Below are 14,403 nucleotides of genomic sequence, written 5' to 3' on the forward strand. Positions count from 1 at the left end.
TCACGCTTGTTTCTGTGAGTTTATTAGGTGTCTGACATGAAGTACAAAATAAAAAACGACAGCTCTTGTGAAGCAGTAAAGAGCTGTTAAATTTCAATTAACCCAGAGTCAATACAACTATGAAAACGGTTTCACTTGAAGCAAATCAAGACATTTCAAGATGCCTGTTCATCACAATCAAAGTACATCTGCATCACACGGTGGTCCTGAAGGTTTGTGTTCATCAGGGGTCTCCTGTAAAGGAGGGAAAAACACTCTCATAGATACCTTTTTATTTAATGGATTCCAGACACTGGGTCTACCACTTTACAGCATTCTCTTTCCCACTCTGAAGCAGAGACCTTGATTCATGACTAGCACATCCCTTTTTAACTACTGTAATGACCTTCTCCTTTTTATACCCACTCGGCTGTTTAACAGACTCCCGTATGAACAGAATCTGGCTGCAAGAGTTCGCTGCCACACGCGATCCCATCATGATGGGAGCACATCACCCCTTAGCTTCGACAACTGAACTGGCTCCCAGTGAAATACCACATCTACTTTTAAGTAGTTAATGTTTATAAATCTCTCCATGGCCTAGCACATCCAAAACTTATAAAATCTACTCCATCTCTACACACCTACGGGCTCACTACGTTCCCCTGATGCCCATCTACTCTCTCCAGTGTGCATTTGTTGGTTCTTTTAAATTGAAACTGAAACCTCAGGTTTAGATTAGCCTTTCCTGGTGCTTCGTAATGTCAATGTATTTTGTGTATCATAATGTTTCTATTATCAGTGTACTTGCTGGCTTGTTCTTGCCACTTCTGTCTTTTACTATGTATAAACTGTATTACCTGGTTTTTGTAAAGTGTCTTTGGGTGACTTGAATGGCACAGACAAATAAAATGCATTATTATTACTAAACTAACTCCTCAATACTGGTTATTAGACATTCAAACTAAAGTTAAATATATGGAGAAAACTTCTTTAATAACTTAAATGATGGATATGAAGCTTAGACTTAATCCCATGAGCTGACGTTTTGGCAACAGTATGATGCCTTCTGAGCTTTAAGGAAAAAGCATAACATCATATTTGTAGCCTTCGGGGGCAATCGGATGAATGAAATCATCTAAATGATGTAAATAAAGCACTGAATTAAAATAATACATACAAAATAGTCAGTAGGTCCCATTCTTAAATCTGTCTTTGTATATGTACAAAACTTCCACTACTACGAATTGGTTATGCAAAAAATGCTGCACTATAAAAAAAACCAACATAGTACTATTATCAGTAGCCCCTGTGTTTTCCCCACTGTGATAAGTCTGCTAACACTAACCTGCTCCCTCCACCTCAAAGTCATCTGGCAGCAGTTTGTCCTGCCGGTTGCCGAGGGTGAAGGACAGAAATGCCAGGAGGAGGGCGTCCAGGATGCTGATGATGGCCAAGATGTAGGCCCAGCGCACCGTGCAGTTCCCCAGGCTGTACTTATCTGTCTTCTGGCCACACATCCTCTTCACCTCTGCAGAGTCCCAGCCGTCCGGGTAGATCATGCAGCCCATCACCATCAACACAGCTGCGGGGGAAGAGGGACACTGAAATGGCGGAGCCTTGCAATAATTACCCCTTGTGTGCTCTTACTTTGATAAATAATTATTAGGGAAGTTCTTCTGAGCCCCCAGTGCAGGATAAGGCCTGATGTAATCCCATAAAGTGCCAAAGGTTTTCATTTATGATGCAGCAGGGCAAAGGATGCTCAGCAGTGCTGTTTGCATGATGTACTGTTATGAAAGTTCTTAAATGTTAAATGCTCTTCATCTGGTAAAGTTTCCTCTGGGTTTTTGCCGTAGCTATACTTCACAAACCTAGATTAAGATCAGAATTTTGCATTCATTGCAAGTCATTGTCAAGTTATGTACAACGGTGGAAAGTAAGTAAGTAGATTCATTTGAGAACTGTACTTAAGTAAAATTATTTATTATTATAATTATTTACATGCTACACTTTATATACTATATTTAGATTTAGTTACCAGTTACTTTACAGGTTTCATTTTATATAAAAACACATCATGTGCTTATACACACTGTTAGTGATTAAACTCATGGCTTCCATAGTTTTTTTTGTTACTTTAAATATATATGTTGATAAAACTTTCATATTAGTAGTAGTGGTGATAGTGCAATGGATAAGGAGCATGCCTTTGGTGTGGGAGACCTGGGTTCAATTCCTCCTGTGACCCATCCATTAATGTGTTCCTGAGCAAGATGCTTAACCCCTAGTTGCTCCAGAGGCGTGTGACCTCTGACATATATAGCAGTTGTAAGATGCTTTGGATAAAAGCGTCAGATTAATGTAATTAAGTAGGATTTTGAATGCAAGACTTTAAATCCATTACTTTTAATGTACATTGTTGTGTTGGTATTCTTTATTTTATTTTATTTTTTACTTATAAATGATCTGAATGTTTCCACCACTAGTATAGGCCTTTACCATTTATCATAGTTTCCTTGGCCCTGGTATGTTTTAGGTGTGAGTTTAGACCAGTTAACAACCCAGCAACACCTGATCTTGTTACATGTAATCAATCCTCCCTCAGAGGTGTCAGAGTCTGGGTTGAAACTGGATCCCCTATTGGCATCCACAGTGAAGAACAACACATCCAATACACACACACGCAACACCTGAAACAAGAGAGGTGGAAAGGTCGCTCACGACAGGATGAGTTGATCACCTCAGAGGCCTCACTTGTCCTTCAGACCCACTGCTTCATTTCAGAGTTTTAATATTCAGGTGCTGAACTTCGGCTAAGGTTTTGTGGAAGTTTCATGACTTTGATACTTTCACAGGTAAATGTTAAACGTTTATTTGGACAAATGAACCTTTATTTGGATAGTTTGATGCTGATACTAAAGCAGCTGTAAGGTTTTACAAAGTAGAATTAATAAAAAGTTGTGGAGTAACTTCATCGACTGTGACCTTTGACCTTGGTCAAGATAATAATCTTAACTGTAAAAGGAATGGGCTTTTCTTTTTAAGCCTTCATCTTAAACCCAGTAGACATTTTGGTGACATAGTTACAAAATCAATTTCCACAGTATTTTTCACACAATGCTTCAATATCATTAATCTGATAATATTGTAGATATTACTATTCATGTAATACCAGTTGATGTCTAACCTCCAAGTAAATCATTGGCATTGTAATCTTCACTCAGTTGTAAGTTTAGTGTCAGTTCTGGACTACAAAATAAAGTGTAACCATAATGTAACCTACAAACATAATTCAATAAATACAAAATGATGTCAGTTTCTTTACTTAAGTAGAAGTAGTAATGCCCCAATGTAAAAAAACCCCCTCCATTACAAGTAAAAGTTCTGCATTCAAAAAGTACATGCAGTAAGTATATGTACTTTAAGTATCAAAAGTAAAAGTATGCAGAAAGGAGCATTTCGTTGTGTTATATTACATCAGATTATTATTACTAATGCACAATAAACATGTGAGCTGGTGGAGTTAGTTTTAATACTGTATATGCTGTTGGGTACTTTAATCATTAACTACGTTTTTATATAAAACATCCATCTGAACAGTAATATGTAACTGTGAAATAAATGCAGTGGAGTAAAACATATCATATTAACCTCTGAGATGTAGTGGAGAAGAAGTAAATGGAAGTGGTGGAGTGAAGTACAAGTAGCCTATTTCAAAATTGTCCTTAACTACAGCACTGGAGTACATGTAGCCTACCTTCTACCACTGAAGAAACCGCACTCCTCCTCACCTGAGGCCAGCTGCATCCACGCACAGATCCTGTAGACGTTCCCTGCGTTGCAAAAGAAGAACAAGCTGAAGCAGACCATGGTGCCTACCACCAGCAGCACGGAGGTGCCCACGAAGAACATGGCGGTCCTGAAAGCCGGTGAAGGGATGGAGCCGAAGTCCAGCGGGCTGCCCTTGCAGGTGAGCTCCGAGGTGAGGGCGTTGCCGATGCAGTAATGGAAGAGGCCGAAGTACCCGGCCTGCGGGGTGTTGATGCTGTCCCCGATCCAGTAGGGCTGGATGAAGACCACCATGGTGATGATGACGAAGCAGATGGTGAACACGGCCCACATGACGCCGATGGCTCGGGAATTTCTCACATAGTTGGTGTGGTAGATCTTAGCAGCCTCCTGGGCTGGGAGCAGGTCCATCTTAGCAAGCAGAAAAGAAAAAAAAAAGGTTTTGTCGGACTTTTCCCCCTCAAATATTCTCTATCTTCTTTAAATAAGTGAACATTTTTCTGATCAGTTTTTATACTCCATCCATATGTCCTGAGTCGTTAAACGCACACCCACCTGTTGCGACCGTGCAGCTGCTTTGCACTGAAAGGCTCAGGATTCAGCACCCTGGACAGTAACCTCTCCTCTCTAATTAGTGACGTTGCTCTGACGTCAGACACTTAGAGCTGTCAAGCAATGTGGGATCATTCAGGTGGTGGAGAGAAACAAAATACTTTCTTTACTGTAATTGGGCTGCCCCCCCCCCCCCCATGCAGAGCTGCAATTTATTGAGTGGCCTAATACTCTTGTTGAAGTAGGATTGTTATTTCTCCTTTAAAACGTTGAACAACAGAATAATCAACACTATCAGGAAACTCATCCATTCAAGTTTGTTTGCCTTTAATATAAAACGAGCATTCTGAGAACTGGCCCTTTTCATGAGGACTACTTCAAGATATTTACTTTCATCATTTAAATAATCAAAATGAAACACAAAGCAGTATACATAACTAGGAGGTTTAATTAAGCACGTATTTAGAGTGGAAACAACAACCAAAGAGTTTTTTGTTTTAATCGAGTACAAACCTCATTCCAATATTTTTAAATGTCATTGTGTGATGTTCAGTGAGCGTCTAAAAACCCATGGATATGGATTCTGCCCGGCAGTTTGCTGAGGTTTATGGTGGATACACAGGAAGGAAAAATAATGTGTATATATATATATATATATATAATATGTCACTGTGAGCTGAACAACAGAGAAGGCTGAGTCTGGTCTGGCTTAGAAGCGGTGTAGATGGGAAAAACCTATCACCACGTATGTGGGGAGCTTCAAATCACACAACATACTTGCTTGATACCAAAACAGAGATCTAATGGTGGTGAGTCAAGTTTTTTTCTGCTCTCTCAGCCATTGCTGTTCAGGAGACTGTTTTTTTGTTAAATAGCCCCTCTGTGGCCCCTAAATGAGCATATTCAACACCATCATTCAATTTTAGGTAGAAACTGTCAGTCTTAATCACTGTCTTTTAACAGTTTCCTTTAAAACAACACATCTGGCTTCACTCCTTGCGCATGTTTTCTTTCTGCCGTTTGGGATAACAACTATGGCTCGAGTCTGACAGCCGGACAGAGGATGCCACCATCTGTATCCTTCACCCTCCAGTCAGTGTTTATAACAAGGAGCTTGAGGGCCTCCTACATGACACTGCGCCATGTGTAGAAAAAAGTATTTGGGGATGGTTGTCCCCCAGGAGATCACTGACGGCTCCCTGCAGCTCAGGAGGGACAATCTGCTGCCAGTGGGGGGTAGCAGAGAGGGAAACTAGAGAGAGAGAGAGAAAGAGATGGAAAGGAGACTACAGTTTAGATAAAAAGACTGTGGAGGAAAATTGTGGGGGAGCTGCTTTTGAACGCTGCTCTAATGAGGCGTAATCCCTCATACATGTGACAACTCTGAAGTGTTGGACTTGTCAAGATTTCATCAAGCCTTTTATTTCTTCAGTGATGTCTTGAAGAGGAGGCGTGGTGCAAACATCCTGGCAGAAGATGGAAAAAATGTTTGAAGATGGTCAGTGCATCAAGACTTCATGCACACACAGACAAACCTTCCACTTTTAACCTCTTCATTTGTCTTTTTTTTAGTTTTCTTCCAGGCTTGTTTTAAAGTCAAAATAATGAAAGCCTGTAGTGATGTGAGGGAATTAGTGAAATCCAAAAATGATTCATGCTGCATTCAGAACTCCTTGTTATAAATGAAAAGATAAATCCTTGACCGTCTGCTTTTGAACCAGAGCAGTGCTGCCGTTTTACAGCTCACAGATGAAGATGAAATGTCAGGATAAGATGCAGATGTTAACACATGGCGGGTAATAAAACATTTCTAAACCTCTTTTGATTTTGTTACCATTTTTTTCCATCACAGACTGGATCTGACATTAGCAAAAGGATGAAGGTGTTTAACCGTGTTACCATTTTATCACCTTGTTACAAACAAAAAACACCCGGTTGAATTTAAATAACATTTCTCTTTAACTTTTACTGAGGAGAATAAAACATTGTTTACATTGGCTTTTAATTTCCTAACCTTTTAGATTTTTTTCTGTACTGCAGAGAGGAGAGAACTTGTATGTTGTGCCACAAAGCAATCCAGCAATGTTAGACAAAATTGAAGTTGATGGTACAGCATGTAAGACTGGAAATTGTCTGCCTTCCCCAATCAGCAGTGAAATTTGCTACTCAGTGTTAATACTGATATGTCACTTAATTTATAGCGCTGAAGTATTTAACTTTGAAAACCATCCATCTGAATTGATGTAGTCTGAATTTCCCTCTTTAAAATGATCAATTTCAAGTTGTGTGATTTCAGTAGCTTTTATTAAATTCCTTATTGTATTGTTGTTATGTTCAGATCTGAATTTTATATCTTAAATTTTAGTTTCTAAATTTGACCATTTTGAGCAGCCTGAAGACTTGAATTCCAAACATTTAACATTCAAATCAATTTCACTTATTCAAATAAGTTTCTCTCTGTTATCGATCACTCAAGCTCTTTGAGGAAATCAGTTGCCTTAAATCCTTTTAGTAAAGTCAGCTTGTGCAGGTTAACAGTGTAATGGCTGCTAGGTCCAAAAACTGTGTCATGGTAAATGAGAAAATACCCCATTCATCTCACAGAAACACAAAGTCAATAAAACAGTTTCCACAAGAAGCTTATACTAACTCTGTCATCAGCTATTTTCAGCTTACTTCATGGTAATTTTGACAATTTAACAATGACAATTTTCTTTTTTGTCTTCCTATTTACAGTAATGCGCACCATGCTTGGCCATGGTGGTAGCTACTCATCAACCTTCATCATCCATCAATTATCAGCCACGGTGGCTGGTTTATCCTGCAAGGGGCCCCTGGGACAGAAATGTGATGAGGGCTATTGATCCCTTTCCTTGTAGTGCAGGATTTATTCAGGTACTGCACAAATTGGAGGTACTTACTTAAGTATTTCAATTTCATGCCACTTGATAATTCTACAAAAATCTATAGCAAAATCTTTAGTTGGCAGCTTTAATTAGTTACTTTACAAACATAGGTTTTACACACTAATACTGATTACTCTATAAAATACGACGCCTTTTTAAAGATTAAACTACATCAGTAAAATGCTGCTTTCTTATTAATGCATCAGTAATAGTAGTAATCTAATGTTATAACATATAATAGTATAACAGTCATAGGGGCCATTTTTCTGTGGAATTAGTACTTTTTCTTTTGATAATTTAAGTACAATTTGTTGATAATACATTTTGGTTCTTCTACACATAGGAGCCCAGACATATCAAAGGAGGCACAATTACTGTAGATGACTACAAACCAACTGACACACAGTGAATCTGGGGCTCAAAGACAGTTGCTTTGCGTGGTTGGCAAGCCATCCTAGTCATCACCCCATCGAGGCAGAAAACTGACAGAAAATCAACCTAAAGCTCTGTCTTCTGAAAGTCTTTTACCAGACATGTAAAGGTTATGTGACATACACTGTGTTCATTTGGGGCATTTGGTGCCTTTATTAAACAGTAAGTAGGTGAGATGTGACAGGAAATTAAGGGAAAAAGAGAAGAGATGTTTAGCAGCTGGACTGGAATGGGATGTTGCAGTTACATGCTTCAGTCATTAGACCCCTAAGCCACAGGTGCACCTAAAAAGTGTCTTTATTTCATGGTTATTACCCGTCTTGAAAGTGAGTGAACAATGAACACCTTTAATTGCTGCAACATGTACAACATCAGGATTGACTACCTGAATGTACTGTATGAGAACCAGAGCTCTTCTGCCTTGCCATTATTACACCTCGAGGAGCCAAGTCTGTTTGTTCAATAATTCCTGAGCCTTCACTGCAGTTCAGAGAGGCAGTTAAAGCCACCTGCCAGTTTCCTGTGCAGCAAATTCACACGTTGAGAGGCAAGCAAGGGAAAAGTAAGTAAGTAGGTAAAGTTTATTTAATACAGCACTTTTCACAGAGCAAGGTCACAAAGTGCTTCACAAAAGTAAAATAAGAGGGGTAGAACTGAGTGAACATTTATCACCCGGCTTTCTGCAAACAACATATCGGAGAACACAAATAAAGTGAGGGATACGTGGGTTGCTGTGTCTCGCAGTGAAAGACACTGAATAGATGGGCACATGACGGGAAGTATTGTTATATAACTAAATCTTAAAAATAGCTTGTAACTGTGATTTTATTTTTAAAGGACACAACTTAACATGCGAGTACATGTTTCAGTACATCAGGATTTCTGAGACGGATCAGCTAATATTTGTTTTTTATGTTATGCTATGTAATGTTCTTAACCCTTAACACATTTCTAATGAGGAGACCTTACATTTGTTTATGAAAGCAGCTAATCAATATGTTTATACAGTATTAACGGTGGATTACATGACTATTTGTATGTGAAATCCAGCTGCAAAATGCCAAACACTCTCTGGTTTCTGCTTCTCCACTGCCACTGTGAGGATTTGCTGTTGTTTGTTTTGTATCATTGTAACCTGAATATCTTTAGGTTTTGGACTGCTGGTTGGACAAACAAAAAATTTAATAACATTACCTAGTAGGACTCAGGGTAAATGTGATGGACATTTGATTACTGATGGACTGTAAATTAGCATTGCATACTATGTTTTACCACCTTGTTTTACCGTTCTTGTCAGGGCAATGGCTGTTCATGAAAACAGAACTGACATGGTCTGCATTGTATTTTTCTTTTATTTGTTTCACTTGTATACTGTATTGATATAGTTTAATACATGTCCCTAGCTACACATGGACTGTGGATTCATTTGGGGATGGGGGACACTTGGTGTGCAGGTGGGGGGAGGGTTTGGGCTGGTTGTTGGGGTTTGGTTGTGTCTATAACTTTTTTTCCCTCTCTCCCTCACCATTCCACCTTTTCATTTCCCTTCCTTCCCTTCTGGTGGGGCTCAGGTGCGAGCTTTTCCTTTCTTTTATTTCGTATTCAAGTGACAACTTAGATGAACACCCCTAATTCACAAAATTCGGACACCAGATCTTGTATCAGGTTCTTGAAGTGGAATGTTAAAAGGTGTGAACTTTCTGGTTAAATGGTCAAAAACATATTCTCCTCTTAAACGTTTAAACACTGATATGGCATTCCTACAGGAAACCTATTTAGGTGATAGAGATCAAATCAGACTATGGTGTCCATGGGTGGATGAGGTTTTTCACTTTCAATTCTAGAGGTGGTGGGGTAGCAATTTTGGTTGATAGAAGAGTCCAATTTTCTGCCTCTAAGATTATAGCTGATAAAAATGGCAGATACTTGATTATTGCAGGCATTCTATTCCACAACCCTGTGTTGTTGATCAATATATATGCTCCCAATTTCGATGACCTGAGTTTCTCATAGACCTCTGTCTTTGTTTGATGTTTATGTCACAATTTTAGCTAAAGCTTTGGAGATTCTTCCGGTTATCATATCGGAGGAACAAAATGTTTTCATCAAACCATTTTTTCACATTCACACACTCTTGAATGTGATTTTCTTCTAACCCCTGAAGTTGTGATTTCACTTGATGCAGAGGAAGCATTTGATTGGGTTGAATGGAATTGCATTTGCAGTACCTTAAAAGTGGCCATTGAACTTCAGTTGCATTAAGATCTTCCTCCCATTTCCACAGTGTCTCCTGTGCTAGTGTCGAAATGAAATGGTTGTTTTATGCAGATGAACTACTTCTATATGTATCTGATTATCATTTCAGGGCTCCTTCTCAGGTTATCAAGTAAATCTTCTTATGGATGAATTGTCTCAATCTGGCTTAGGGAATGTGACAAGGCAGAAGCAAGAGATTTACTTAAAAGTATGATTTATAAAAACTAAAGTTAACAAATGAACAATAAGGTGTTATCACAATGAAAGCAGTGCACGGTTGAGGCATATGTGCTATGGAGGTGTTGCAGTGCCAAAGCAAAAGAAGGCGACACAGAGTGGACTAAGCTGTAGGGAGAGGCAGAGGCAAGTACATATTAATTCACTTGCCATACCTAATTTCTGCTCTACTATTGGTCAGCACAGCCAAAAAGAGGAGTGCCATTTTACTTTGCGTATATGACTATGTGCTCCCGCATTTAGATAGATAGCACCTTCCTCCCAATCACCAGGGTCGTTATGATAGGTTGGAGGTTCAATCATGTTCCTTACCTCCCCAAAACAGTCCCTCCGGCTTTTACAGGTAGCCATGTGGTGCTGTCTACCCTTGGGATTTAGTTTCAGTTCAGATGTCATTTTAAGTTTGTCAACCTTCACCATGATGCCTGGTACCATGAGTCATGTTTTTCTTTTGTAAATTCAGAAGTAATTATTTAACTATCTTGACAAAGGTTCTGGCAATCGACATTGCGATTTACCCCTCTATGCAGTTTCTAATTCTTCTCAATTTAATTCTTCTCAGTCAGACATATTGGCCTTTATCTCTCTTCTTTCACCATATTTTACTTCTATGGAAATCTCCTAAGGCTCCATCTATTTCTCTGTGGCTTAGGGATTTTATGTCTTTTCTCAGTGTAAGGCAGCTCTGCTAATTTTTCCATAAATGTAATTCTCCTTTCCCCTCTGCTTTTTCTGTATTCCCAATTAAAAGACTGATAAAAACCAAAACTAAACATATGATATACAAAGCATTAATTGGAACAATTGACAAGTAACCATGAAAGCAGAACTCGAGGTCCAGGGGAGGTTTAATGGGATAATTCATTTTCAGTGTTAATTTGATTGTAAAAATCAAGTCAAGTCTATCCCAATCAGAGCTAAATAAACACCTTTCAGTGTTGTTCTTGGTCACTGCCGAATCTTGTCAACTCTAATGAATAGAAAAACAAATCAAATCAAATAAAACACTAAATACCCTCTACAACTCAACTCACTGCTGGATGTGACCTGCTAAAGAGGTTTTTCAGTGGAGTGCATATGTTGTAACACAACATATACATAACACAACGTGACGTAGACAGGCAGTTGAATTGCAGCACTCTTTAAAAGGACATCTTTGAGTTTTCACCAAGCTGAGACAAACCACTGCAGATTGTCATCGCTATCTGCATCAATGTATGTCTGGATTCGGTCACAAGCCATTAAACCTCCCCTGGTCCTTTGTAAATGGGCAAGTTCTACTTCCTTGGTTCATCATATTTCTCTCTATAATCTAATACAAGGTGTGTGAGCTGCTGTAAAATGGCCTGTGGCACTTCTAATAACCTTGGCAGCTTTATTACATTTATAGCCAACTTTCATCAAATGAGCGACATGCTTATGCCTTAATGTGATTAAAGTCTGCTGCTGAGACGGAAAGCAGAGTACATCATAATGTTTTCTGGAAATGTGACAGACAGATAGTCAATCATCATCATGTTATTTTTGCTGTATTACTGTTTAATGTTATGTGACTTGTCTTCCTTCCCACCAAAGCACCCGCCTGCCTTTGTAAAAGATGCTGTTTTCAGCCTTTGGATTCATAACAGACAAGCAGTTCTCACCATACTCCAGTAGATTTGCGCCAGTGCCAATTAGAGATGAAGAGGCATTTCATCTGGATGTTAACCATCGTTTAGTCAGGCACTGATTTCTTTTATGACTGGCCCAGTGGAAGGTGCTGCCCATTGATTGTGGTTTGAGGTGAATAATAGGATTTAGTTAGTCTCTACTTAATATTCAGTTTAATAAACCACTCCAATCAGTATGCAGGAGGGTTGATGCAGGAGGGAAAACTGTCTCTAAGCGTATCTCTAGTATCCCTTAATTTCTATAGTTTTAATCTCATTGGCCTTGTGCGTATTGAAATATCCTTCCAAACACTCCCTTGTGTTTATCAGTAACCTTGACCCTTGTGGCTTTCTTTCCCTGCAGCAGGAATGTTTCAAGATAATGAGCTCTGTGAGTTTAGTGCAATGTTGCAGCAGCTCTGCCCTGGACAAGGGACGAGCATCCACATTTTTGTGCTCCTCCCAGAGCAACAGCTTGTGTTCACAAAAACAACCCAAACCTCATCCTCCCCTCCCTGATGCCTGACCCCACACTAATGTCGTCTCTCCTTCATTACGGCACAGCAGCTTCATAGATGCTTGTTCAGCCGACTCTGAGGCCAATTTTCTTTCATCCAGTCTCAGTTAGAATCGGCGCGGTTTGGCAGGCGAAAGCAGGAGCCGATCCAGACCTCAGCCGCATCTTGTTATTTCAGACAGAGAAAAGAGCACAATGGGCTTTCACACCAATGTATTTGGGATAACTGAAGCATCTGCAATGGTTACAACTCTTGGAATGCATGTTTGGTGTCACACTAATGAGATGTTTTTTTTTCTCCCACTACAGATGCTTTGCTTTTGTGCAAAAAAGAGTAAATGAAACCACAGGAAATGCCTCAAAGTGTTCTTTCTTTCTCTGTGTGTGTGTGTGTGTGTGTGTGTGTGTGTGTGTGTGTGTGTAGTTTTGTGTAAGCTCCAATTGATCGATGAAAAAATATTTTATTAGCCAAGATTGTCCAAGAGGGGGCAGTATGCCATTAAGCGTATTGAGCCAGGTCACTTATTAAAATGTATGCACAGAGGATGGATTAAGAGTGTACTCCTCCCATACTTCCACTCAAACAAACAATGAAAGGCACCTTCCTGTTCAGGCATGTATTTACATACAGTGTTTACAAAGAGTCTCTTGAAATAGGCAGGAAATTTTATTTAAGAAATCATTATTAGACATACTTTTTGAAAGTCCTGCAATGTTTTCTTTCTTGCAGGGTATGCCTACGTTATCTTTTGATGTTGAAAAGGACCCTGGGTGTATTTTACATAAATCCTTTGCGGTGTAATGTTCTTTGAAGAGGCTTCTGAATCCTCCAGTGTGACTGTATTAATACACAACATCTTCAATCAAATTTAGTTTCATATTCAAATGCCTACTTAAAAAGGCAATCCCTCAGCGCCTCACTGTCTGTCCTTCTTCCTCATTTTGAGTTGTGAATAATGTGTTTATTTCCTGGATGTCTTGTATGCACCTCTTTATTTATGGGATTGAAGCCCAATGTGTGTGTGCGTCTGTGAGAACATGGCATCAAATGTGAGATAGGGGTCATCATTCAGTCTTCCTGACAGTGAAAACGCCGCTGCTGCCTCTCCCAACACAGCTGCTATTGGTGCAACGGCACCGGCTTCATCACCAACCTCACACACGCTGCATGAGATATCAGGTAAGGGGGCAGTTATGCAAGGGCAAGCGTGACATGGAGGCATATAGGGGGGGAATATCATCATTATTCTTTCCTTTCTAACCTCTCCTGAATGACCAGAAGCTCTGAACTTTGATTGCGTGTGCATACTCTTGCTTGTATAAAGAGGGCCTCCAATGATTAAAGAAAACACACCTATAATTTCAATCATGATGTGAGGTGCCCTTTTGAAATGTCACCATCAGTATGTCTGTCAAGTGCCCTGAACAGAGGCGAGGGCAGCCGCCACACAACAATGTATGTTCTCACTCTATTCCTGCAAGTGCTCATTTAGTTTTAGAACGATTTGTCATGCTAAATGTGTTCACTTTTAGATTGTGTCTGTGAAAGTGTGTGTTTTGGGTCAGTGTACATGTGCAGGTGACACACCAGCATTGACTTAACCTTGTAGCAGAAGAAATAGGAAGGAGGACCCTCCCTGCCACCCCACCATCCCGACAGTAAAATTTGGTGAGGCGATGCTGCAAGAGCTGTGGGGAAATTCTTGCTGTTAATTGGACTGTGAAGGATTTCTACTGCAGATTCAGCCCACTCTGCAAGTTCACACCCACCATGGATTGTGAAAGGGAATTAGTTTACAGCATGTCCTCTATTTCTCTCTCTCTCTGTGTCTCTGCCCCAATACCATCCTATAATTGTATTCAGCATGCACTGCAAAATATTCATAGTGTACATGATTTACTGTTACCATGCAAGAAATCTGTGTAGTTTACTGTTTTGTAAGCTACTAATGGTAAATGATGCAAGGCATGCACTGGCAGTCGTCACACAAGCCACTTTGGAAAGATACTGTTAAAGGAATAGTTTGACATTTTAGGAAATAAATATGAATCTAGAGCTAGGTATTTTTTTATTTTATTTGTT

At 39.5% G+C, this 14,403-nt stretch overlaps 1 protein-coding gene across 1 annotated transcript; it reads right to left on the bottom strand.

The window, feature by feature from the left end:
• Positions 1-4,185, bottom strand: lhfpl5b (LHFPL tetraspan subfamily member 5b). Its single transcript, XM_046056385.1, has 3 exons — positions 3,774-4,185; positions 1,328-1,564; positions 1-234 (listed from the first exon to the last, which is right to left on the bottom strand). Exons 1-3 carry the CDS (start codon positions 4,180-4,182, stop codon positions 224-226), a joined length of 657 nt encoding a protein of 218 aa, XP_045912341.1. The 5' UTR covers positions 4,183-4,185; the 3' UTR covers positions 1-223.
• Positions 4,186-14,403: the final 10,218 nt, after the last annotated feature.

The sequence above is a fragment of the Micropterus dolomieu genome, linkage group LG08 (genome assembly GCF_021292245.1).
Source record: "Micropterus dolomieu isolate WLL.071019.BEF.003 ecotype Adirondacks linkage group LG08, ASM2129224v1, whole genome shotgun sequence".
NCBI classification, from domain to species: Eukaryota; Metazoa; Chordata; class Actinopteri; order Centrarchiformes; family Centrarchidae; genus Micropterus; species Micropterus dolomieu.

What these genes read in the sequence shown, in the direction of transcription:
- lhfpl5b (XM_046056385.1), bottom strand. Translation starts at nt 4,182, where the DNA reads ATGGACCTGCTCCCAGCCCAGGAGGCTGCTAAGATCTACCACACCAAC. An exon ending in GTGGATGCAGCTGGCCTCAG is followed by an intron (nt 1,565 to 3,773) that starts GTGAGGAGGAGT and finishes CTTCCCCCGCAG; the next exon opens with CTGTGTTGATGGTGATGGGC.